The 27,726-nt window shown below is 36.3% G+C and overlaps 1 protein-coding gene and 1 long non-coding RNA gene across 2 annotated transcripts; both read left to right on the top strand.

The window, feature by feature from the left end:
• Positions 1-1,346: 1,346 nt before the first annotated feature.
• Positions 1,347-3,341, top strand: LOC126965265 (uncharacterized). The gene is made up of 2 exons (XR_007729505.1): positions 1,347-1,718; positions 2,246-3,341. It is a non-coding gene; the product is annotated as an uncharacterized LOC126965265 (long non-coding RNA).
• A 2,247-nt stretch (positions 3,342-5,588) lies between these two features.
• LOC126965257 (sodium-coupled neutral amino acid transporter 9 homolog) lies at positions 5,589-27,726 on the top strand. Its single transcript, XM_050808757.1, has 7 exons — positions 5,589-5,707; positions 16,869-16,937; positions 17,323-17,455; positions 22,436-22,536; positions 25,707-25,864; positions 26,177-26,338; positions 26,780-27,726. The coding sequence occupies exons 1-7, from the start codon at positions 5,607-5,609 to the stop codon at positions 27,013-27,015; spliced, it is 960 nt and encodes a 319-aa protein (XP_050664714.1). The 5' UTR covers positions 5,589-5,606; the 3' UTR covers positions 27,016-27,726.

The raw sequence follows: 27,726 nt of genomic DNA on the forward strand, positions 1-27,726 counted from the left end.
AAATGCCATCCGGCCCGCTTGACTTCCTGACGTCCAACGAAAACAGAGCTCGCCTAACAGTTTTCTGTCTGAACTGTACTTCAGGCATAGAGCTCTGACACCGCGGGATGGTTGGCGGTCTTTGTCGTCAAGAGTCGAGTTGGAGGCGAAAAGAGCGTACAGGAGCTCGGCTTTCTCTTTTGCCGTATGGGCCAGGGTGTCATTCCTCATGTGCAACGGCAGCATGGACGGCTGGCTGAAGTTACCAAGAGCAGCTTTCGACAACGACCAGAACTTGCGTGTTCCGGTCGGGTAACTGGAAAGCTGCTCGCCGATTTTGACGACGTGTTTTGACTTTGCACGGGCGATTTGCCGCTTAAAAAATCTATTTTCTATAATTATCCTAATCTATTATCTAAATATTATTACAATATTTTTTGTCAATATTAGAAATTAATAGCTGTTCTACTTACTCGCAGCCAAGCGCTGAACCTGCACGTTTCAAAGCTAGTAGGGAAGATGTTCTACATACTAGCGGCCGCGCGCTAAACCTGCACGATACAAGCCTAGTAGGGAAACCCGAGAGTAAGAAATACTCTTCCTCATTCGGTGTCAATCGCTCTCTGCCTTGAACAAAAACCTCCTCTAACCGTTGTTTCAAGAAGATCTTGAACCAAAACGTTTCTAATTTTCGTGACACTCTATTGCGTTTCATTTCATTCAAAATTTCCCTCATGCGCCTACATAAGTTTCACTTCAAAAACTATGTTTTATGCGTGTATTGCTTCCCAGGTAAATATAATATTGATATTGGAACTTTCCAAGACTATTCGTGTACGCTTTTTTTAAAGTAAATCGAGCTAAATATTGTGTATCCTTTTAAATAAAAGTATAGTTACCTAAGAAAAAATATTGGCCAATTATTATTTTAGCTTACGACGTACTTTATCGGTATTATACTTTACCAACCCTGATTGCATCATTTTTAGTTTTCACTAGGTATTTTGACAGAAGTCAAAGCTATGGTTACAGAGTTCAAGTTTATATATGTTATTTTTCGCAATTTAAGAAAAAATTCTGAGGTTGTCATAATCACTTTAAGAATATGAGATTAGCGTAATTCTATTATGTTTGAAATTGATGTAAATAAATTTGTAGTTATGTCTTTTCGTGATTCTAAATTGAGGCCTATCATAAAGCAGGAATTAAGTATGTGTATTACATATTTAATAGATAAATGTGTGAGTTTGCCGACATCGGCTTCCATAGTAAAATGACATCTTGCCACTTCTACTACTTTTTTCTGTTCTGTGTTTTTCAACATGTCTGTGAAGTTGACACTTCACTAATTGTCAACGTCAATGTCATTGGTCAGCCGTCTTCGGTCAGCGCTCTGCCGTAGAGAAAATTAAAAAGAAAAACTAAATTATAATGATTTATTTGCTGAAAACGCCGAACCTGGGTTATTAATATATATTTTTAGGAATTTTCTGCGAAAACGATCTCGAAACTCGATTGCATCATAGTTCGTAATTAAAAACTATTGCTGTTAGCTGATAACTGATAACGGTTGCATCATAGTTTGTAATTAAAATCTGTTAGCTGATATTCAAGAAAATGGGAAATACAAGTGCTAAATCAGTTGAAGTAAAGGGTCCGGAAGCACCTGTTACTGGGGAAAAACCAAAATTAAAACCCTGCTGCGCCTGTCCAGAAACAAAACAAGCGAGAGATGCATGGTAAGGCTATGTCTATTTATACGATATTTCTTAATTCCAAATTACCTACACAATAACATATTTTGGTTTGTTTCACTCCTAGAGATGATCATAAATGTGTACCAGAATAATTAGTGCCTTACTAAAAGATGTTTAATTTGCCCTGAAAAGGCAATCAAATGAAAAGAAGATTTTATAGGAACAGTAAATGGACATCTTCCCATTCAAATTTACTTTTAAGTAACATCTTGTTCTTCTTATTTTTACCTTAGATCATGAATATGTCTAGATAGACGATGACATGTGAAAACATTGAAGAAAAATTGAGTTTAGAGACAACCACTATTTTGATAAATGCATACACACTAACACAAAGTGTCATACAAATTGCAAGTGTAAGACATATCTTGTCACACACTGAAGTAATATTCTTGGCCAGATTTTATTGGTCGTCTAACAACAAGAGACTATCTAGATGTATAAATTATCTAAGATTTTTTCTATTTAACTTACTGAAATTATATAATATAACCTACTTTACTTTTCAGTATAATTGAAAAAGGTGAAGAATTTTGTGGACCCCTTATTGAGGAGCATAAAGCATGCATGAGAAAAATGGGATTTAATATATAAACATACATCAAACATTAAAATTTGTAGAACACATAGTATACTAGTATTTCACCAACATATTTTATACTATTGTGATTTATTAAACAAAAATTAAAAGTTAGCAGTGTGCTACAGTAGATTGGAGGATTGAGGATTCTGACTACCTATGCCTAGGGTTTCAAATTTATCCTTACTCACCAAAAATCATGTTTATCTTGCTAATGGGGCTAAAAGCCTGGGGTTCAACACCCCCATTGGCCTAACCACCTATCAGGGACTGGGTGTCGGAATTCTTATATAAAAAAAAATTATTTCCAGCAATATTCATCTAGCACCCTGCTATCCTCAACAAATTTTTTCTTTAACCTGAAATCCGATATTGGCTGTTTTTATTCACATTTATTTTTATTGAAAAGATCAACTGGCATTTGTGTGCCTTAACCTAAGAAAATATAAATATTCCAAGAATTGTTGTTCATTAGTATTTTTCATAATTTTTTATGCATTTCAAAGTTATCTGGTTTTCAGGAGCCACATCATTCATTAAATTTGTTAAGCTTAACTGCTAAATAGTGTATTTATTTGTGTGATATTTAGGCATTTGGTTATAGCCAAGTAACTTAATTAAAAATAAGATTTAGGCTTTTAAATTTATTAACAACTATAATTTTCCTGTATATGTTATTGATGATATCCATTATATTGTTATTTGAAATTACCCTGTGGCTTTTTACAGTTAAATCTAGCTGTATCAGCCTTATTTCATATTGCAACTTGTGGAGTTTGAAATGTTATATCTTTGTTTAGCTCATGTTGCTGTACCTACAGATTAATTTAAATCAATACCCTGATCCTATTACAAAATAAGGTTTAAAAAATTTTGAGTTGTATAAATGTTATATCAATGTAACTTGATGTGTACTGAAACTTAATTTTGTCTCTTAGATATAATTTAACTTAGATTGTGTGCTTATAGTTTACAATAAAAAATTTATTTAAAATGGATTGTAAATAAATTTGTTTGTTTTATAATTTTTTTTTCTTACCTTTCTGGTTCTGTAGTGTCTAATGGAGCATTTAATAAGGTTAATGATCAAATCAACAATAGAATGTATTTTTTTTTATTTAAGTGGAGGACAAATGAGTGTATGGAATATGGATCATCTGATGTTAGGATCACCTAATCGGTGGCGGTGTGGTCACCGCCACCGATTATCTTGGAACTCTCCCTTCCCCCTCACTCGCAGCGTGCCTGTCACTAAACACGAGAGCAAAGTAATATTCCGTCGTATCTTCAGCAGCCAATTCCTTAAAGATTTGGTTGCTAGCGCCATAAATGGGTCCTCTATTAATCCATTTTCGAACCCATATTTTTCGTCTTGCATGTTCAGATTCCAAAAGTTCTTCAGTGTCAGATACCACCGCGCTTAATACTTCTTTAAGTACCTATTTCTTGCAATTGCAAGCGCGCTTCTCTATGTTCGTCTATACTTGCTGATCGACACCTAACAACTGAATTTACTAAATAGAGCCACTAAACAATAATTGGACACTACTTGCACAAACACCTGCACTAATCATCCTCAATAACATTAGTTAATCAAAGTGAATACAGGCCTTTGTGAATACTCACTCAAACACCGAAAATCAAGCAATTGACGTAAGCACATTTGCACATCATGATGACCTTACCTTACTGGTAACTAAATTTAGTTCGAGTAGGAAAGGTTTTTGAAAAACTTTAGGATAAAGTGTTATTTTACTGTAGCGTTTAATCTAAGGGTGAATATATTATCTATGAATATGGCAGAACGCAGAATACCGAATTACCTACATGGTTACGAAGTCGCGAGCAACAGATAGTTCTAATATAATAGAGTGGGTAGGTGCCTATGAATGAAGATGTGTGTTTCAACCGAATTTTCGAATTTAATTTATTTATAATTCCTTCTTAAGTTCTCAATAAAAATGCTCGATAGAGGTATACAAGTTAGATCACCCTCGATCCACCGAGTAAGGATATCATTCCATAGCTAGGTGTGTGGGGACAAAAGTTTCTTGAAAATAACACTGTTGAGGAACGCCATAAATTAATATGTTGAGGTTTATATCTTAGTTTGTAGCACGTGGTGTACCAAACCAGAGATGAGAGCAATAGGAGACGTGGCCGTCAATGTCTCGCAGGGAATCTCCGACCATAGCAAAGGGCAATAGCCTCTCCATTGTTCTCTGAGATACCATGAGCTTCCTCGTAAGGCCCATAATTAGCGACCACGTCTGCGTTCCGTATGTCATCACTAGTTAACAACATTCTTCTTCAGACAATGTGGTATTTGGGGCGAGAAGGTTTTACAGAGCTTCACGAACGCTGCCCATCCGTGTTGGATTCAATGTAGGAGGTAAAGTATCGCTTATTGGTGACTCTCAATTTCTATGAAGCCAATTTGGGTTCCTTTGCATCTGCATTCATCTGAATGAATTGGCAAAATCGCTGCAGATTTCCGGACCCAGTTTTTCGATTCCAATAGAGGCGAGGCATAATTAGTATTTTTTTTGTGGTCAACGCGAAAATATGACTGTTATGGGGGCCAAATTTATTTGAAGAATGATTACGATAAAGCTACCTAAACATAGCAACTGCATTATCTAACGTACTGGGTTCAATTACTTGTCGATAAAAAAATATCTCAATGTACTTATAGACGGCGCGTCGCAAGGCGTCATTTGATATGTGACGTAGGATCACGCCTGCAGGCTGCAGCTGCGGGTAATCAGATATAAAATGCAGCAGGAATTCAAGTTTACTTAAGGGTTAAAAATAGAACAGTCTATCCTCAGCTACTTATTCAATTGGTTAATATTTCTTGCTAGTTATTCCGATTCGATCATAAGTCGAGTGGTAGTCGAATGTCTGAACACCACAGAAGGAATGTTGTTCAGGGTTGATTTCCTACTACTATATCTTACACTTTTGCATAAATATGGATAGGACCTGTGATAGGATTAAGTATCACCTTCATCGTAAGTTAGGCCGTGGGTGCGACCCTAGTATTAATATTATATGTGTTTCAGTTAGTCTTCTGACATTGTCAACTCCGATGTCTATCATCCTCCTTCCCGCAAGTAAGTGGCTACCATTTTGACCAATGAATGCGTCAATTGGGCGACGCTCCATCTAAATATTTATATGTCAATACTTGGTGTCAATACTATATATATAACTAGAAGTAATTGTAACCACACATGACAAAGTTATCTCTTATCATTTACGGTTCACGCGTGACAAGGATAGGCCGCATGACAAAAGCGGTCTTGGCGACAATGCGTTCGAAACGTAACAATAGTAAGAGTGGCTGTGAGTCTGCAGCTAGTTCTGTGCAATCTGGTGGTAGTTACGGGTAAGAATTTTTAAAGCTATTTTAATTTAAAAAAAAATCCTTACACGCTAAACACTTAATTTTGGGGGTCTTGGATGAGCTTTCAGTCAGAGCAATATATACCGGGTGTAACCAGTAAACCTCCGAATACGTAGGGTTCCGTAGAGGGTCCTATAACTGAATCATAGCTATAATTAGCATTTTATGAAGACAAGGCAAGAAATTTATGTGATGCTTAAGGGTCAATGTCACTTGTACAACGTTTCTAATGCTGTCAGCTGTTGCGGCGAAATACGTCTCTACTCTTTGTTCTTTTTTTATTATTCTAAGGAGTATTAATAGAGATAATTAGATAATTATGATTTATAAACGGACTGCACTTTTATTGTAAATAATTTAAAATAATCTGCATCACATAATCTTTTATTTTTAAAATTTATAGTGCCAATGTATTCAGATCATGGTCCGATTGCAACCCCCCACTTTTAGGATGTAGTTGATTATATGAATATATAGAACAAAAGAAATAGTTATATTTAATATAAATAAACGCCTTGATGAATTTTTCATATATTTTGAGTGGTTTTAGGCACACACTTTTTGAAGTTAAAACTGCTTTAGCCGAGTTATGTACTTTTTGGTACTAGAAAATCTTATGGGTTCGCGTCACCAACATGCTCATGATTGGCGCACGCGATAAATAAATAATTAAAAAATATATACATATATAGTTAGACGCTTTATGGCTGGGTGAAATCTCGTGAGTTCGCGCTTTCTATTACAGTTATTAATAATACAGAATTAGGCTGTGAACAATATCTTAACAAAATATGTAGGTAATATCTACACACTAAAAAAATTAACCGTAAAACAAACCAAAACCGATTTAGAAGTCTGGAGCCCTCGGGGCAACAAACCCCTGGCCCCAAATTATTTTCCAATTAAAATGGACAATTTTTTTCAGACAAGTATTTCAAGAAATAATTTATTGTGAAACCAAGTACAGATACTTTATTTTTTTATTTAACAAACATATAAACTTAACCTGAAACAAGAATTATCTGAAATTAATGTTTAGCGTTAACTGAAAGAACCTTCCTAGCTATTTTCGCCAAAAATTGTTGATGATTTCCCTGAATTCTAGCTCTGGAAGTAAATAATTTAGAATACTCAGGAGAGAAAGATTTTATATTATGGTTATGTCTTTATCTTGTTTTTTTTTTATGAAAATAAGGACCGAGACGAGCAGGACGTTCAGCTGATGGTAATTGATACGCCCTACCCATTATAATGCAGTGCCGCTAAACCCAAAAATTCTGAGCGGCACTACAATTATTGCGCTCGTACCCTGAGACATAAGATGTTAAGTCTCATTTGCCCATTTTGTTTGAAGCCTATTTATTTAATCTTATTTTAATATGAACAATTAAATTTAGTTGTTAATTGATTGTTATTTCCGAAGTCTACAGAGACTAATAAATTATTTAATATACACGATAGTGTGGGGGCCCTCTTTTGTCCCCTAAATCCGGCCCTGAAATAAACAGACGTACAGGTGGATATCGAAAGCTTTGTAATAAACCTATAAATACTTAAGTATGGTCTGTGTAGGTTACAGAAAACTCTTGCAAATTAAAGACTTGCTGGCACCTGATAGATAAAATAGGATCTGTGAGTGATCTTCTGTTAGGTTTAAATATATTGGAATTAAAATAAGGCGCCATTTATAAATACACCATTATATTTGGTATTTTTATTCGTTTTGTTTATAGTACCCAATACAGAAGCTGTAGGATAGCTTTATGACGATAGTAGTTTTCTGTATTTCTCAATCCCTCTTTCCGAAAACAGACATAATTTAATTTCGGATGGGTCAAACATGATATTAAATTTTCATAATTTTTTATTGAATTTATGGTTGTTATATCTTTAAATGTTATCCACAATACACGTAATTCTCATGTAAAAGTTACGTCAGTAGGTGCTGGGGCTGCTGCTTTGACTGCCGAAGACAGCAAGCGTCGCAAATATGTTGGTCTCAGTGAGTCATACATCTTTGTGCCGTTTGGTGTCGAAACACTTGACCCATGGGGCCCAGAGGCGCGGAGAATGTACAAAGTACTATCCTCGCGCCTCAATAGGGCTATTAGAAGCCCAAGCGCTGGCAGCTAGTTCGGTCAACGGAACAGCCTAGCTATCCAACGTGGGAATGCTGCCAGTATTATTGGTACGCTTCCACGTAATGATAGTTTTATTCTAATGTAATGATAGTATGGTAATAATATAGTTATAAGATTTATTTTGTTTGAATAAATATAAAATTGGCTCAAGCGCTCAGAATTTTTGGGTATTTCAAGAATCCTGAGCGGCACTGCATTGTAATAGGCAGGCCGTATCAATGACCATCTGGTGAACGTACTACTCGTCTCGTCCCTTATTGTCATAAAAATGAATACTAAACACTTCGTATTTGGGTTATTTTTTACCAGATTATTATTAGATAACTATTTTAACTATAAATAAAATATTTCATCGAACTTACAAAGTCACTATTAAAAATATATTTCAGCTTTAGTTTGCAAACTAATAATAATAAAAATATAAATAATATAATAAAAATATTTAAAGTTGCTAAGTCATTCGCCAATATCATTGGAATCTAATTTACTTTCTTGATTTTGGAGGAAGACTACTTTTGGTTGTAAGGGCTTCGTTGATGTCCTACATCACTTCACCTAAAATACGACGAAAAAAAAATAAAAGTTGATCAATTATATCTATATTCTACTGATAGAAATAATTATTATTTCAATTCTCTATATATTCTATCAGTTTAATGGACGTTTGCTACAGAATGCTTGTGCTGGTGTGGAAGAATAAACTGACATAATCTTGGGTAGTTAGCACACCTATAAACCGAGAACACCCTATCGTACGCATGTTTGCACATACACCCTCTCTCTCTCTCTCTCACATACACACACACACACACACACATTTACCTCTATCCTTTGGAATTTCAAGCTTTTTAGTCACTGTGTAAAAGTGGAATCCTGGTGACCAGTAATACAGGTATTTTATTACCGTACCAGCGATCCACAACCAAAACTTATGTATCCCCTGTATTTTTAAGTTTTCGCTATATTGTATTTTTTTTTAAATAACTTTACTTGCTCTTGAAATAAAAATTCTCGTTTTTTTTAATTCATTAGTCTTACGATTACGGTTTATCGGATACAGTCCGAAAGAAAGCGTTGTGATTGATTTCCATAAACGAAGGGTAACCAACCGTTTTATATTATAAGTATAATACCGCGATACAAGTGAAACTTTTTTCACAAAAAAAAATATAAATACGAGCATAATAATCATAAGAAAAAAAAATTAAAAATAATATTATGCTTTACATAATCATAAAATATTCATTTAATGTTATAAAAAACTTCGCCAGATGGGTTCGAATCCACGCCTCCAGGGAACATGAATTTATATCTGACGAAGTAAACAATACTCTATCTGACATCGTGTACTGGTTTAGCGCCAATAACTTATTGTTAAATAATCATAAAACCAAATATATTAAATTCACCGCGCCAAATGTCAAAAATGTAGATGCGAATATTTAATTAAATGGAGAGGTGGTAAAACCAGTGGAATCTGCTATATTTCTTGGCATTACTCTTGATACCAAATTGCAGTGGGGCCCCCATATTGAAGGATTGGCGAATAGACTTAGCTCTGCAGCATATGCGATTAAGAAAATTAGACGGTTAACTGACATAGATATGACGAGATTAGTATATTTTAGTTATTTTCATAGTATTATGTCCTATGGTATATTGTTATGGGGCAGTGCGGCCGATATTAATACTATCTTTGTGTTGCAGAAGAGGGCTATTCGCGCGATTTATAACCTAGCTCCTAAAGAATCATTAAGAGAAAAATTTAAAGAAATAAACATTTTGACTGTTGCTTCTCAATACATTTTCGATAATGTTTTGTATGTTCATAAGCACATTGAGGAATTTTCTAGAAACTGTGACATTCATAATGTTAACACGAGGAATAAACATAAACTTGTTATGCCTACTACTCGGTTTGGTCGAGTTAGTAAGTCTTTTGTTGGGCGATGTATATGCTTCTACAATATGATCCCAGAAAATATACAAAAAAAAATGTGTTACGAAATTTAAAAGAATTGTTAAAAAACGTTTGTGTGGGAAAGGTTATTATAGCATAAACGATTTTCTTAATGACACCATGGACTGGGAATAAAGCGAACACCCTCAGGCTTTTTAATTATAAATGTTTATTGTACGATATTACATTGTAATCCATATTTTATATTAAAAAAAAAGCCCGCTGAGTTTCTTGGGCCATTATTCTCAGGTCTGAGGCAGTCTCTTTTGAATGGGTGGTAGATTTTGACTTTCAATAAGTGATTTTAAATCCTATTTTGAATAAAAATATTTGAATTTGAATCTAACGTCACCCCTATTCCTAAGCCAGCTGTAATACGAAATGCGATAGTTTTGAGGTTAATTTTATTCAATTCGACAAAAAATATTTGAGGCGATGTAAATAAAGTTTCACATTAATAATAAAAGTTAAAAGAACATTAATACAATGTAAACGTATCAATATTTTCTGCTAATAGCACGCCTCAATAAATCTTTATCTTGGGATCAAGGCTATTAAATCTGCCTTGAAAATAAGATACGATATAATTATAACCAGATGAATTATATTTACTAAATAGATGTAAACAGTTAACACTATTATGATTATGGCCAATAACATAAGTTATCACTTAGATATATTTTAAACTACTTATATAGAGACAACAGCTTAGATTTTCTCTTGCTTGATTAATGATTTTAATAAAAGTTTACGCGCAGATAAAGTGACACTTAAATACACCTTCGCACGACACGCCACAAATTAGGATATCATTCCCATCATCTGGATGTGTGGCATTCCTCCACAGTGCAGTTTTCATGGAACTTTCTTCCACGTACTACAAAGCTGTGGAAAGAGCTTCGTTGTGCGGTGTTTCCGGGACGATACGACATGGGTACCTTCAAAAGAAGCGCGTACACCTTCCGACCGGCAACGCTCCTGTGATTCCTCTGCTGTTGCAAGAGAATGTAGGCCACGGTGATCAGGTGATCCGTACGCTCGCTTTTCCATAAAAAAAAGATAAAGAGAATCAAACCAGATGTTATCAACCTGTTTAAAAAAATATTAGATGTATCAAAGGATATTGATCTCATGTGTTTTACTAGACACAAATTAAATTTGATATTCGTAAACTGTGTGTTTTTTAATCTAAATGAATAAAGTAATTTTGATTTGATTTACTTATTGATTAAATTAATACATAGGTAAATTCGATAATATTTTAAAATAAATTTTTGTTTTATAGTAAAAATAGATATTATTACTTTTTGAACTAATTACATTAAACCTATCTAAGTTACTTAAGTATAATTTAAATTTAAAAATTAATATTATAATTAATTGTTTTTAACCGACTTCAAAAAGGAGGAGGTTATAAATTCGATCGGTATTTTTTTTATGTATGTACACTGATTTCTCTGAGAGTTATTATCCGATTTACGTAATTCTTACATAGTTTGGCCCAGTAGTTTTCATTTTATAAACATTTATATGAAAATTTTCGTCTACCTGGATGACATAATTGTTTTTTGTTTACGGCTTTTTTTTTGAGTTTTCATTCAGGTTGATAATATATTATTATTAACTGACACTAAAACGTAAAAAATAAACTACGTTTAGAAAAACCGACTTCAAAAACTGAAAAGTATCAAATAACTAAAAATTTAATTTAATACACCTCTCATGCAAACCTTTATTTTTAATATTAATAATATACAATTATTTGTTTGTGCTACATATTGATAGCTTTGAAGTCGGTGCCAAGCCATGTAGGTATTGTACAAATAAAAAAAAACTATTAATTAATCAGTTAAAACTGCATCCCAATCCGTTGAGTAATTTGTTAGACCCGCGTACAAATACAAACAGAATTTCTTAAAATTATTTTTCTGGTCACTGTAACGTCGTGTATAATTTTTTTTTTGTGTTAAAAGTCTTAATAATTTATAAATTTATTTAAACCTTCATTATTTGTCATATCATCAATTATTATTTCAGTTATTATTACTAGCTTTTGCCCGCAACTTCGTCTGCGTTGTAAAGTAACTATGCTTTGGGTAGCATTTTTTATTTTTAAGAGATTTCAGAGTACCCTCAAATTAATAAACATAAAAACTACTTTTCCGCTGCTGGCGACACTCTTTTGCGATAAAGCGATAATAAATATCTCATGTCATTGTGGGCAGTCTCTTTAATAGTATTTCCCTGCGAACTTTAATCTCTTATTTCATCCTCACGTAGGTTAAAGTTTAAAAAATGCTCTAACAAATATTTTTAAATGACGTCTTATCAAGTACCCAAATATAAAGTTTCATCAATTTATCTCCGAATATGACCAATTCTCATGCAAACTTTCATCCCTCATTTAAATTTTTTAGAAAAAATGGTAGCTTATGTGCTTTTCCAAGCTCTAGTATGTCTAGTGGTTTAGGCGTGAAAACGTAACAAAGAAACTTACATTCACATTTATAATATTCGTAGGGATTAAACATACGCATAGGTATAAGTACGTATAAAGATTGTTATTTTTATAGATAAATATCTATATATCCATTTTTGGGTAATATCTAATTTTAAAACTAAGGCAGTAATATACAACTTTGGAAGTAATTTTACTTGAATCTAAATAACCAATTACTACTACATACTTATCTTAATGGGGCAAAAATGTTTGATAAGATGAACTTAAATTTTTAATTCCAAATACGTATTTATTTTGAACTAAATAAAATATCAGAACAACCAGGCCGAGGCCGGCCCAAAAGTTAAGCGTTCGATAAGCAATGGACTTTGAATAGTTGAGCTTTCCTTGAGCTACAAAGTCCGTACAAAAAAAATGAACAAGAGATGTAATACCAATTATTGAATTCAAATCGACCTCTATAGCCCAGTGGTTAGTGAGCCTGCCTACTGAGCTTAGAAGTCCCGGGTTCGAATCCTGGTAGGTGCAATAATAATTTCTATGATGAATATAGATGTTTGTTTCCGAGTCATGGAAGTTTTATATGTATTTATGTATGTTTAAGTAAGTATATTGTATTAAATATATCGTTGTCTTGTACCCATAGTGCAGGCTATGCCTAGTTTAGGGATAAGATAATTTGTGTGAGAGTGTGTGAATATTATTATTATTAAATTCAAATTCAAATATTATTATTCAAAATAGGATTCAAAATCACTTAATGCACATCAAACTCTACCACCCATTCAAAATAGACTGCCTCAGAACCTGAAAAAGAACGGGCGCAAGAAACTCAGCGGGTTTTCTTAAATAAAAATATGTATTACAATGAAATATCGTACAATAAACATTTATAATTAAAGAGCCTGAGGGTGTTCGCTGCATTCCCAGTCTGTGCTTAAGTGGTGTGTTAAGAAAATCGTTTATGTTATAGTAAACCTTTCCCACAGAAACTTTTTTTAACAATTCTATTAAATTTCGTAACACATTTGTTTTGTACATTTTCTGGGATCATTTTGTAAAAGCATATACATCGCCCATTAAAAAATCTTACAAACTCGACTTAGCCGAGTAGTAGGGATAACAAGTTTATGTTTGTTCCTCGGTTAACATTATAATTGTCACAGTTAGATAGCTAATTCCTCAATATGCTTATATATGTGAATACAGGGTGGTGTAATAGAACGTGCATATTGCATCATCTTTTTTCGCGGGGTAGAAAGTGCGCGGGCGGGGGGAGTCTGCATCGTTGGGTAGGCGGGCTCATGGAGTTTTAGTCACTATGAGTCACTTCGACGGGAAGCGTCGCGCATTTTGCGTGCGCGCATTATACGAGAACTCTCGTTCATACATCGTTACTAGGCGTTTATATTGTTCTGAAGCTCCGAGTGCTAATTTAATTAAAATATGGGTACAGCGTTTTGAAGAGACTGGTTCAACGTTTAAACCACAAGCAAAAGGTCGTCCAAGAACATCTAGGACCGACGACAATATTGAGAGAGTTATGCAGTCTGTACGAGGAGATCCACAAATGTCTACTCGCAAGAGATCGTCTGTCTTACACTTATCGAGACGAAGTTTGCAACGAATTTTAAACTTGGATCTTAAACTGCATCCTTACAAGCTGCAGTTAACACAAGAATTGAAAGAGTCTGACTTCGGAGCAAGGCTCGCATTTGCTAATGAAATGCTTAATCGATTTTCCAATTTTGACAATATCCTTTTCTCAGATGAGGCCCACTTCCATATCAATGGGTTCGTAAACCGTCAAAATTGTCGTTACTGGAACAGTGAGAATCCCAAACTCAAGCACCAGAAACCACTGCATAGTCCTAAAGTGACAGTATGGGCAGCAATCTCTGGTAAAGGAATAATTGGACCGTTTTTCTTTGAAAATGCGCGGGGGCAAAACGTCACTGTTAATACCGAACGCTATGTTGCGATGTTGGAAGGTTTTTTGGCTCCAGAGCTTGAAAATTCAAGAATAGTGAATTCTAGGACTTGGTTTCAACAAGACGGAGCTACCTGTCACACATCAAATGACTCCATGGCGGTTGTGAAACAGATGTTCCCTGGCAGACTGTTTTCGAAAAGAGGTGATATCCCATGGCCCCCACGTAGTCCAGACGTGACGCCTCCTGACTTTTTTTTGTGGGGATACCTCAAGAGCAAAGTCTACAGCAATAATCTGAAAAACATCGATCAGCTCAAGGAGAATATCCGTGGTGAAATGGCAGCAATTACACCAGCATTACTGAAGAAAGTTTTCAATAACTTCCGTTTGCGATTATAGGAGTGTCGTCGTAGAGAGGGTCATCATTTAGACGATGTTATTTTTAAAAAAAAAACTTCAGTTATTTCTTAATAATACCTATTTTATGTACCTATACCTATACCTGTTTTATGACTATTTAACAATGAACGATTACGACTGCCCGTTAGTGCGAGGATACTTTCCAGTCAGGATCGTCTAAGAGTCCTTTGTTATTTTGTAACAGCTGAAATTTTTACAGCGCATGCTCCCAACACAGGTAAGAACTATAGACCATCATAAAGTTTTTTTCAAGGGTTACCGTGGCATTGGCAGGTAAACGATACTAAAAGCGTGTAAAATACCGATCTAAATTCATCAAATATTAAGAAAACAAACAAAAACCTGCTACTCGTTTACCTCTTCAGAGTCATACCCAGCATGATATACTTAGACGTCTTGAATTAACTATTATGGACTCCATAAAAAATATCTTGACAGTAATAACGTAGTTCACGAATACATTTTAAGCTACCTACTTTTTCGATTTCCCTAGGTGTTTCTACACTTTCATTTTAGCTGGACGACGTCCACTGATGGACAAAAGCCACCCCAAAGATAGCCATGAGAATCGGTTCTGCGCTGCCCTCATCAAACCTATTCCGGCGTTCTTGACCAGATCGTCGGTCCATCTTGTGGGGGGCATACCAACACTACGTTCTACACCTATGAAAATATAATAAATATCTATTACATAAGCGGTATACACGCTTCACTAGCAATTAAATGCTGTGCTAAAAGATTTTAGTAGTTTTTTCTTGTCCATTGTCAAATACTTAACCGCTTTTATTTAAAACGAATATAATGTGTTTATACGATCTGTGTACGAGCATGGGCCGATAGATATATGGTATACCAACAGGGGACTTACCTCCTTATTCATAATGGTCCGCTAACTTTAAACAGCTGCTTAGGAGTGTTTTTTTTCATTCTGACTTAGGTCAATAGAAGAAGACAGAGTGAGAATTAGTAATGCTATAAGTTAGCATTACTAATATGAATAAGGGGGCTAGTCCTTAGATATGCGTCACCGGAGTTTGAATTGATATCGAATCCTCTCCTAAGCTCCCTAAGGGCGAGTACACATTAGGCGCTCGGCGTTGCGTTAGGCGCGCGTTGGTAGCGTACATACAGCGCGCTTAGCACGTCGTTTTACGAGCGTCAGTAGGGCGTCCATACTCGGCTCAGTTCGGAAATGGACGTCGAAGTGATTGCTTGTGTGTGGCTTCTATAAAATTTCAACAATCTCCTCCCAATTCCTTTTCTTTAATATTTTGTTTTTATAATCTTTCAGGACTTTCCATGTCCCATACAGCTTTTGGATTTCGTCGATAAATAAGTCTGTATTGAAGTGCTCGGTCTCCATTTTGGTGAATTGCGCCCACTCTCGCGCGTTCAAATGTACAACAAAATGGCGGCTCATGTATCTCTAAGCGCGCGGCTGACGCCCTCCCAACGCGCGTTTGAACGAAAATCTCCAAGCGCGCGTTCGACGTGCGCTTGATCAGAAACGTGCGCTTGCGTGTGTACACCTAGATAAGAACTACTGGTTCTCAAAACGCGCGTTACCAAAGCGCGCGCTTCAAAACGCCTAATGTGTACTCGCTCTTAGTCGTTACGTGTCGGGAACACTCAATCTTTACTCGAGGGCAAGAAAAGCACTTTAAATTTTGGATCAACGGTCTATTGCCGTATCTTCGCCACCCAAAATATACTATTCGATTCACAAAGCATACCTACTCCCGGCCCGAAAATCTAAAATATTCCAAGCAAGGAAGGACAAGACTCATTGTCCGCGAGACTTCTTTCACCTTCGCACGACACGCCACAAGTTACGATATCATCCCCACCATCTGGATGTGTGGCGGTCCTCCACAGTGCGGTTTTCAAGGAGCTTTCTTCCTCGTACTACGAAGCTGTGGAATGAGCTTCCTTGTGCGGTGTTTCCGGGACGATACGACATGGGTACCTTCAAGAAAAGCGCGTACACCTTCCTTAAAGGCCGGCAACGCTCTTGTGATTCCTCTGGTGTTGCAGGAGAGTGTGGGCGGCGGTGATCACTTAACACCAGGTGACCCGTACGCTCGTTTGTCCTCCTATTCCATAAAAAAAAAGACTAACTCAGTGTCGCCTTTACTACTCATCCATCGATTTTAATGGAGGAACTTATTGAGTACCTACATACAGTCCACATAGTTATAATATTATCTCATTAATTGTTTATATTACAGGGTATTCGGCGCCTGCTCTGACTTCTCCGAATGTGAATACAATGAGGATGGAAGCTTCTTCAAGTATGAGTTAGTCCTATTTTTTAAATTGTCCTTAGATGTTTGTTGAACACATGTATTAATCTAATATTACACTATGTACTATTGACAGGGCTTAGTGTTAATACTTCATTGTAATGTGACGGATAATTTCTTAAATTGCACAATAAAACTACACTGGTGGCAGGCCAGTGTATAAAGCGATGAAAAATATTAATTAATATTTGAAAATTGGAAACTGAACTATTTTGTGGCCTATAAGTGTGATTTTTCTGATATTTTAAGACCGTTGCCTTAGAAACGGCAAGATAAATATGGCCACAATCACATAGTAGGTAGGAACGTAATTCAAATCTATAATATTTTAAATGCATACATAAAACAACTCAATACTAAATCACCATGATTTCCACAGACAGATCCCATCAGGGTCCACAAGCAACGCCAGCTTCCACAGCACCAAGGACCGGGAGACCACTCCCCTCATCTGCCAGCACCTCACACCCACCTACAGAGCCATATCACACGGGAGCAGCTCTGATACCTTGGTATGTTTTTTTTTATAACAATAACGGACGAGGCGAGCAGACGTTCAGCTGATGGTAATTGATACGCCCTGCCCATTACAATGCAGTGCTACTCAGGATTACTATAACTGAAGCACTACAATTGCGCTCGTCTCCGACATAAGAATATGTTAGGTCTCATTTGCACAGTAATTTCACTAGCTACGGCGCCCCTCAGACCGAAACACAATAATGCATTCACATTACTTCTTCGCGGCGGAATAAGGCGCCGTTGTGGTACCCATAATCTAGCTGGCATCCTGTGCAAAGGAGCCTTCCACTGGTAAATGCCCCTAGACGCCTCTTACGACACCCTTGGGCCTGGGATTTCCCTAATCTTTTATTGCCCCGGGGAAGCATAGGTTCCATCTTTCCTGATTTTCCAGCTCCAATTAAATAATAAAAACAGGCAGGCGGAGACTGCCGATAGAAGTCCAACATATATCTAACTAGATATAACTTTGTCATAATTGTAAACTTTTATAAGCTTTGTGAATCGTTTATTAAATAAACTACATAATGCTTAGATTGCTAGTTAAGGGGATGCTATAATAATTGCATCGGCCGGTTTACTAAAACTGCCAATGCGACTAACGGCCGTTTTCAATAACCTATCTATCCTTAGTTTAACTTACTACACGTAGACAAATCTATCATTTTACGCTTACTTACATTTCAATAACCTATTGACAGATAGCATTGGTCTATACGGCTGTTCCCAATATACTATCTACAGATACAGATAAATTACTGCTTTCTACAGTTAGTAATTAGCTGTCAATAATCTGAAGGTGTCCCAACATACCCGATAAGTCATTCTTATCGCCTTTTATTGGGACGCGTGAATTGCACTTTCCCCACAAACTGCTATGGCTGGTAAGCTATACGTCGTCCCATTGACAGACAGCGTGTACGGAAAAGATGAGTTACCGTCGATAAGTTTATTGGGACAGGAAAGTCAACGATAGTTACCTTTTTTTTATCTCAAGTTGGCCGCAACCGGAGAAAGACTGAATATTGGGAATGGCTATATAACTATATTGGACATAACTATGGATACATAAGATCTTGAGATTAAACGGTGACAGCAATGTATCCGTAAGTTAAACTAAGGGTAGATAGGTTATTGAAAACGGTAAATCAGCCAGTGTATGTCAGGACTATATACTTTGTAAAGACAACCTTGCAGCCAGATAATGAGCTATACCAAACGTGGCTGACTGTTTACGACTTGTTAATCAAAATCGGCTATAGCAAACAATGATTCTCTTTCCTTTTCTATCTTGCTGTATCTCCGTTAGAGCTGATGTTCTTATCTCTCGTATGCTTTATCTATACTCTATGGTTAGGACTTGTGGTGAGGAAAAAGGTCCGTTCTTGTTCGTTTGGGAAGAAGAATTGATTATATTAATAATATATACTGTATCATTCCTTTATAATTGATATTCCTTCTATAATATTATTATGAATGTGAATGTTAGTATGTTACGCTTTTACGCCGGAGTTACTGAACCGATTTTGATGAAATTTAGTAAAGCGATAGACTAGAGCTTGGGAAAGGACATAGGCTACAATATATCCCGGAAAAATCCATGGTTCCCGCGGGATTTGTAAAAAATTGAAATTCATATCGATGAGTTATAACTACTATCCCAATAGTACGTTTAGTTTGCCATAGCAATCTTCCTCACAATAAGATTCATATAATATGCTGAGAACGCGAGCGAAAACGGGAATTGGTACTGGAATAGGACATTAGATAATCGTCAATTCCAAACTTGCTTATTATTTTTATAAACCCTTTATCTACGCGGACGAAGTCGCGGGTATCAGCTAGTAATTCTATAAAGTAACGACCCGCCGAGGTTGCAATGTAATTGTTTTTACATTTAATGATTTACGTATTTATATACAACTGATTATTTACTCTGTAAAAGTAATTAATATCTCACTGTGATAGTATAACCTTCAACTATAAAGATAAACACTACCGTGCCACAGTAGACAGACATATGTACTGTGCCCCCAGATCGTGTCGTAAATTGATATGGTCATTTTTAAATTTCAATGATACGGTCACTATATGATCTTCATTTATTTATACAGAAATAAAGAAATATCTACTCGAACAATGAACCTAAAAGTAAAAACCCTAAAAATATAATATAGTAGAGTTTGTTGCGCCCATTTTTCTCAGGTCTGAGGCATTCATTTTGGAATGGGTGGTAGTTTTTGACTTTCAATAAGTGATGTCACATCGTATTTTGAATAAAAATATTTGAATTTGAAAGTAATTAAAATAATTTTTTAATACGAGTCCCTTTAGGCAAGGTTCCGTAGATACTGGCAGCGTTCTCCCTTTGAATAGCTGGACTAATTCTTTGTCCGAGGTATCGGCCAGCTCTTCCGTCTCCTGTGATGTCGACTAACCTTTTTGCTATTTCCTTAAGGCGAGGTTTTCCCAACACTTTAGGCAAACAGTGCTCGAACGTATATATCTATAGCGTTAGATATACGGTCGACGCGGGCATGGCTGAGACACTAGCCAAGCGATGCGGGTCAACGACCCCACCCCTTAAGGACCGCGTAAGGAAGCCTTATAGCGCTAGGACCCCACGGACCAAAGGTCTCGATACAGAATGGGACCATTTTTCAATTGATATGGTAACTATAAGATGTTGTTAGGTTAGCTAATTTCGTATCTAATAACTTAATACAGACGGACCCTTAAGTAGAGACTAATTAAATTGACCGACTTGGATCTCACAGCTTTTTATGGTAGAAGAACTGAGTTGTATGAATTATTTTTTAAAAGTCATGTTTTGGAGGGCATCGTTATAATTTTACTTATACAATACCAGTTGTGTTTCGATCTGAAGGGCGCCGAAGCTGGTGTAATTACTGGGCAAATGAGACGTAACATCTTATGTCTCTCTCTACTACAATAAGCGCACTTAACCTCTTATTACAAAACTAGGTATCTATTTAGGTATCGTTTTAAAGAATATTGCGTGAAATAATTCTAACAAGACTACGGGTCATAGTAGATTCAATAAGAATAAAAAAAAATTGACATTCATAAGTGTCATTTCCGTAACCTATTATGAATAAAGTGATTTTGATTTGATTTGATTTAATATCATGGTAAGAGACGTTGGAAGTAATAATAGAAGTAAGAATATCATGGAAGTGATTTTGATTTGATTTGATTTAATATCATGGTAAGTGACTGACGCCCACTCTCTTGTCACATGAACCTCTTTGTGGGTGTACATGAAACGCAAACAAGTCACACGACATCTTCTAAAACCTAGCAGGCGAAAATCAATTTTGTGAGTTTCAATGCTAATTCTACATTTTTTATAGCTGAGTTGCGTCATTTTAGCTGTTATAGTTAAGGTTTAAGTCAAGTTTAACGTTAACAGTAACGCTAACTTTAACATAGACTGCGGAATGTGATGCACTATCGTATTACTTGGCATAGTTAAAGTTAAAAAGTGAAGTATCAAGTCGATATCGAATATTTATTTCAAATTTTTGACAGATAGCTATTTTGCTTTTGACATAATAATTTTAACTTTAAGTTATGACGTCATCTAAAAATTGACAATCGGTAGAACACATTTTTTGCTTAACGGGTACTCTAACATGTTACATTTACCAGTGGGAGGCTCCTTTGCACAGGATGCCGGCTAGATTATGGGTACCACGGCGCCTATTTCTGCCGTGAAGCAGTAATGTGTAAAAATTACTGTGTTTCGGTCTGAAAGGCGCCATTACTAGTGAAATTACTGGGTAAATAAGACTTAACATCTTACGTCTCAACGTGACGAGCGCAATTAGTGTCGCTAAGAATTTTTGGGTTTTTCAAGAATCCTAAGCGGCACTGCATTGTAATGGGCAGGGCGCATCAATTACCATCAGATGAACTTCCTGCTCGTCTCGTCCCTTATTTTCATAAAAACAATTTGTTATTGCTAAAGTTAGTTGTTGCAACCCAGCCTAAGAATCACGATTGTGTGTGTACATACAAGGTTTTTAGATATTCGTTGTCAATACAAATTGTTAAGTTATACTTGCTTGAGAGTGTGCCTTGCTACAAAACTGAAATAGCTAGGATAATATCTTTGTGGCACGAGCTAATATGATAATATTATTATCGCTTTACCTAATTAACGATAACCAATTACTTGAGCCTTGAAGTAAACCAGTTACGTTTGCTGATTAAAGAGTTTTATTTTAAGACTTTATCAAATGAGTTCACTCACAACTTATGCACTAAAACACTGACGAGAATAACTAGATGATAAACTAGTTTGGTATCAGTTTGTTATAATATTGAATGAACTTGATATTCTATTGATGCTTTTTCCTTCATTGGTATCTTAGATCTTGCAAATGGAAAACAAGCTTCATATATATTTTAATAGCAAAACAACACCGAGCCAGACCCGTACATTTTAGAGCTATAAATATAGTTTTTACATAAATTAAATTAAAATGAATGCAGTTCTTTAAATTAAATTAAAAATACCGTTATTACCGTAGCTTACTAGCAATACCTATTTGATTCGAACATTATTAATGGAAAAATTGAGGGATCACCCACATGCATTGATGTGCGCCTAGTAACCTGAGACTAAGGATGGTATAGGTACCTGTTTATTTTTAAAATTTAATCGTAGTCGGATATTCCGTCGCCCGTGACCAAGCAAATTACAAAATCCACGAAACGTCGGGATACATTTACTACTGAAAATAATTTAATTTAAACATTCCAGTTAATCGAAACAACACTTGTATGTATAAATTATCAGTGTATATCGATAGACTAACAATGGCTTTAAAGCATTCTCAAAGTGATTCTTAAAAATTATTTTGTAGAATGTTATTGGAATGTGTCTGTATGAAAAACGATTTTGAGTGCCACATGATTTACTTAATACATTTTTGTGTTCTCAGGGACCAGGAGATCTATCGGATACTGATATTATAGCGACCTACAAGAGGACACTGGCGAAATCCAAGCCCGAGAGAAAGAAACAGAGTTCTCTAATCACCATGTAAGTTTAGTTTCCCAACTTTTTGCTACTCTGGTACCTCTAAAGTTTTATTCTAGTAGGCTTCATAATATACATAATAGCTTTAAGGGTAAATGTATACACTTTTATAATAAAGTCCCAGCCACTGTTCAGGCCTTTTCTATATAAAAATTTAAATGTTTTATTAAAAAATGGCTCCGTCGTAAATCCTACTACTCCACAGCTGAATATCTAAGTGATCGGACAGCCTGTGACTAGATTATAATTATTTTATAGTAATAGCAATGACAGTACAATATTGTATATTTAATTAAAAACAGTGCAAAAAAAGAATGCTGGGAGAGTTTCTTGCGCCGCTTCTTCTCTCTCAGAGTACCATTTGATTCCGTAGCGGTAGTAGTATCTAGTGGAATAGTCTGCAATAGCCGAACACTTGCTTAAAGCCGCTACCAACCATTGGATCGAGCTGCACAACCCACGAGTGATTTCTGCTGAACGCCAATGCATCCCGCGGTTTGTTAGAGAAGCTATAGAAATTAAAAAGCATCCTAATAATTTTGATTGGGAGGATGGTTTTAGGCTAGCGCAAACATGGAATCCCGTGGTCTCTCTCTGCAGTACGAATGCAACGAAAAGATCCGGAAGTATTGACACGAGAGTGGGTCAGGGATTGGAAATAATACTCCGCTTAAAGGGACGAGTCTTTATTTGCGTTCACTTTTTCTGAACTTGCACTTCGCCGGTCTGCCGCTGTTCCTCTTGTGGGCGGCGGTACCTTCAACGCGTCACACCGCACCGAACACTAAGTCTCTTCTTCTTCTTCACCTGGATCACTTGGCATTTTTCACTTCATATTTCATTTCTTCTTCTTCTTCCTTACGAATTTCGAGTCAGAACTAGAACTGCCGTAGGCCACGCTTAGTACGGCTTATATACCCCCGGATCTGTTCTATTTTCCAAATGATTCTCCCATTCCATCTTTAAATTTAAATTGTGCTAGAAATTTCTTTTAACTATTGTTATCCTGCTTACACATTTTCCATCCTCTTTACTCTGTTCGATTTGATCTTGAACTTACTTGATATTTCCATTAACTTTACCAAACCCAAAAATTCCATACTGGTACGTGTAATGAACCCGGGTCTACAGCGTCTAAAGTCAACACTTTACCGCTGAGCTACGTGTATTGCTGACGGAGTTGTTGAAATTATCAATGTCTTGAAGTTTGACAAGTCTCTTCATATACGTCTAAGCGTTGCTACGCGACAGCATGGACGGCGTCAGTAGTGTTTGTCGTGAAGTAGGGAATTAAAGACCAAAACGAACTAGGCGCCAAGTGGACAGATTGACGTACTATTTGTGTCAAGTGTCAATTCAAATTCAAATTAAAATATTTTTATTCAAAATAGGATTCAAAATCAATTATTGAACGTTATAAACTGCCATCCATTCAAAAGAGACTGCCTCAGTCCTGAGAAGAATGGGCGCAAGAAACTCAGCGGGGTTTTTTTTTATATAAAAATATGGATTACAATGTGATATCGTACAATAAATATTTATAATTAAAGAGCCTAATTATAATTGAAGGTGTTCGCTTTATTCCCACTCCGTGGTGTCATGAAGAAAATCGTTTATGCTATAGTAACCTTTCCCACACAAATGTTTTTTAACAATTCTTTTAAATTTCGTAACACATTTGTTTTGTACATTTTCTGGGATCATATTGTATAAGCATATACATCGCCCAACAAAAGACTTACTAACTCGACCCAACCGAGTAGTAGGCATAACAAGTTTATGTTTGTTCCTCGTGTTAACATTATGAATGTCACAGTTTCTAGAAAATTCCTAAATGTGCTTATGTAAATACAGAACATTATCAAAAATGTATTGAGAAGCAACAGTCAAAATGTTTATTTCTTTAAATTTTTCTCTTAATCATTCGCGAATAGCTCTCTTCTGCTGCAAAGATGGTATTAATTTCGGCCGCACTGCCCCATAATAATATACCATAGGACATAATACTATGAAAATAACTAAAGTATACTAATCTCGCCGTATCTATGTCAGTTAATCGTCTAATTTTCTTAACCGCATATGCTGCAGAACTAAGCCTATTCGCCAATCCTTCAATATGGGGCCCAATTGCAATTTGGAATTAAGAGTAATGCCAATAAATACAGCAGATTCCACTGGTTTTACCACCTCACCATTTAATAAAATATCCGCATCTACATTTTTGACATTTGGCGCGGTAAATTTAATATATTTGGTCTTATGACAATAAGTTATTGGCGCTAAACCAGTACACGATGTCAGAAAGAGCATTGTTTACTTCGTCATATAAAACTTGGCTTCGTTTCACTTTGAATATAAGTAAAGTGTCATCCGCAAACAATACCACCATGTGTTTTTTTTTCTACAAGGTTAGGTAGATCATTCATATAAATTTGGAAGGGGAAGGGTCCAAGAATAGACCCTTGTGGTACCCCCATATCGAGAGGAGTCCCAGGAGATCTCCTGCCATTCACAGAGACCCTCTGAATCCTATTATTTATATGATATTAGATCAGAAGATCGTCATGTGTGACGACGAACGAATGTGTAAAGTGTTTCTCGCCGCCAGCGAATTCCCGCCGTGACCACGATTCATGCAATTGGATCGAAATATCGGCATCAAATATATAAAATACTAGCTGACCCGGCAGACGTTGTTCTGTATATAATAAATAAAATAATGTTTTTTGATGAAGTTGTCAATAATATATCATAACATCAAGAATTATTTCGTAAAATATGCAGCCTGTTGTTGTAATGAAAATGTTTCACAGGAGAACTATCAAACCGTGCGCCAATAAATTTTCTCATAGAAAATATGTCCTGTCATAGAGTATATGATCAAATGAACAAATATTAATGAATAGTTTTAATTGTATGGAAATGTTACTAAGTGATCACCGCCGCCCACATTCTCTTGTGACTCTAGAGAAATCACAGGAGCGTTGCTGGCCTTTAAGGAAGGTGTAGGCGCTTCTTTTGAAGGTACCCATATCGTATGGTCCTGGAAACACAGCACATGTAAGCTCATTCCACAGCTTTGTAGTAAGTGGAAGACAGCTCCTTGAAAATCGCACTGTGTACGGAGGGGCTCGATATAGTATCTGAATGTTAAAGCAACTTAACTGTTCCAGTTTCTCGATCTGGAATACCATAATGGGCTCGTCACTGCTGACGATGGCGTGGGGCGTGGAGCGCGCTGGTCTCCCAGCCGCCCTGGTGCTGATGATGTTCATGGCTGCCCTGTGTCTCTACACCGCCTACCTCTTGATCATCGTCAATAGGTATCACGGTGAGTTGAGAGTCTGTGTGATAACATAAATGACTTTCTTATTGGTACCACAGATAGGGAATGGAGCAACTGCCCTTAGGTTACTAAATAATTTATTTTATTTCACGACATTACATGGCGCGCTTCAAAAGAAAGCACCTTATGCTTGGCTTGTGAGGAGGAGGAAAGAGGAGCAAGAGATGCGTTGCCGGCCTTTAAGCTGCGAGTATGTTCTAATCTTGAAGGTCCGTAAGTCGTTTTTGTTGTCGTGAGTCAAGAGTTCTTGCTGAACGCGCGGTTGTTATGAAAATGAAGCTGAAGGGTTTTCTGCAGGTGGTGACAGCTGCGAGGTGCCGGCTCTGTGCCGAACGTTGCTGGGCCCTGCCGCAGCGGTGGTGGCCCACGCCTTCAGTCTGATGGTACTCACCGGTGCCAACGTGCTCTACTGGGTGCTCATCACAAACTTCCTCTACTACACTGTCAACTACTTCATTGGTGAGTACCTACACGATGCTCATATGCATACGAATTTTAGAGGCTTCAAGGTGACCTGAGGTTATGGCCCCGTAGATTCCGAATAAAGGACAAACGCTCTCAGAATCATATTAGCAACACAGATCTAAATCCACAGTAGCCAGTAGAGATTAAATGCGATATGTTGTGGTTATTACCTGACCAATGAGCATTCAGCGCGTCAAGACCGCTGACCTCACATGATGGACTGAATTGTTTGCATTGCGAATATCTAGTGAGCTATGATGCCGATGCTTCAAGGAATCCCCTTTATATTTGTAACCTAACTTTTTTGAAAGCGCAATTTTATGATCTTTTGGATCTATTTTACTTACTTATTATGATAAATAAGTACCTACTTGTTAGGTAAATTTATTATTAAAAATATGTAGGTCATTTTATGCTTGATCGTATTTTTTACAGATCAACCATCGATAAATGGAACAACATACAACTCTACAGTGTTGTGCCCACAGGAGATCATCGGGTCCCTAACAGAATCCCCGTATCCTTCGTCCCCGTACTGGGGCCTCCACACAACAGTGCCTATATATGTAGCTATACTAGTCTTCCCGCTGTTGAACTTCAAAAATGTTTCGTTTTTTACAAAATTTAATTCTTTGGGTAAGTTACAACTTTTATTGATAATATTTTTTTAATATTTTAGGTTTATTAATCAACAAACATTTTTAAATATTCTATTATGTATACGAGTAAAATATTTCTTTCATAATGATGTTACGTTTGGACAATCGAATGACTAAAATTTGGTTGCTGATAGAGCTGATAAATACCTATTATGAATATCGTTTAATCGCCGGCACATAAAATACTCATGGTACTTCATATGTCAGTGTCAGTGTCAGGTACGAGGGAGGCAGGCGTTGTAAAGAGCAAAGCCATAGCATCAGTTTCTAACGACGACAACAAGCGGGCCGTAATTCGTATTTTAAACTGGTATTTTATAATAACTTTATTTAATTTTTATGAATTTTTTGTGGACATTCACACACGCATACTCACGACTTGTTTCCGTTGGGGTAGGCAAAGACAACAGAATGCCATTTGCTTCTTTACTTACAAACCTCACGCGTTAACTCTACATTCATTACTCTTTTCATACGTTACTCGCCGGTTGCGGGTCCTGCGGTCCTTTCCTTTTCTCAAAACGTCCCGACGTTTTTGTGGACATAGTTTTAATTAATTGTCATAATTGTCTCTAGTATTTATTTTTATTAAATTTTGGTATATTTATTTTTATTTTGGCACACAAAATACTCATGGTACTTTGTATGTCAGTGGCAGTTTATTGCCTCGTGCAATGCGTTTTGTGGTACGAGGGAGGCAGGTGTTGTAAAGAGCAAGGCAAA

This window comes from Leptidea sinapis, chromosome 7 (assembly GCF_905404315.1).
Source record: "Leptidea sinapis chromosome 7, ilLepSina1.1, whole genome shotgun sequence".
Lineage (NCBI taxonomy): Eukaryota > Metazoa > Arthropoda > Insecta > Lepidoptera > Pieridae > Leptidea > Leptidea sinapis.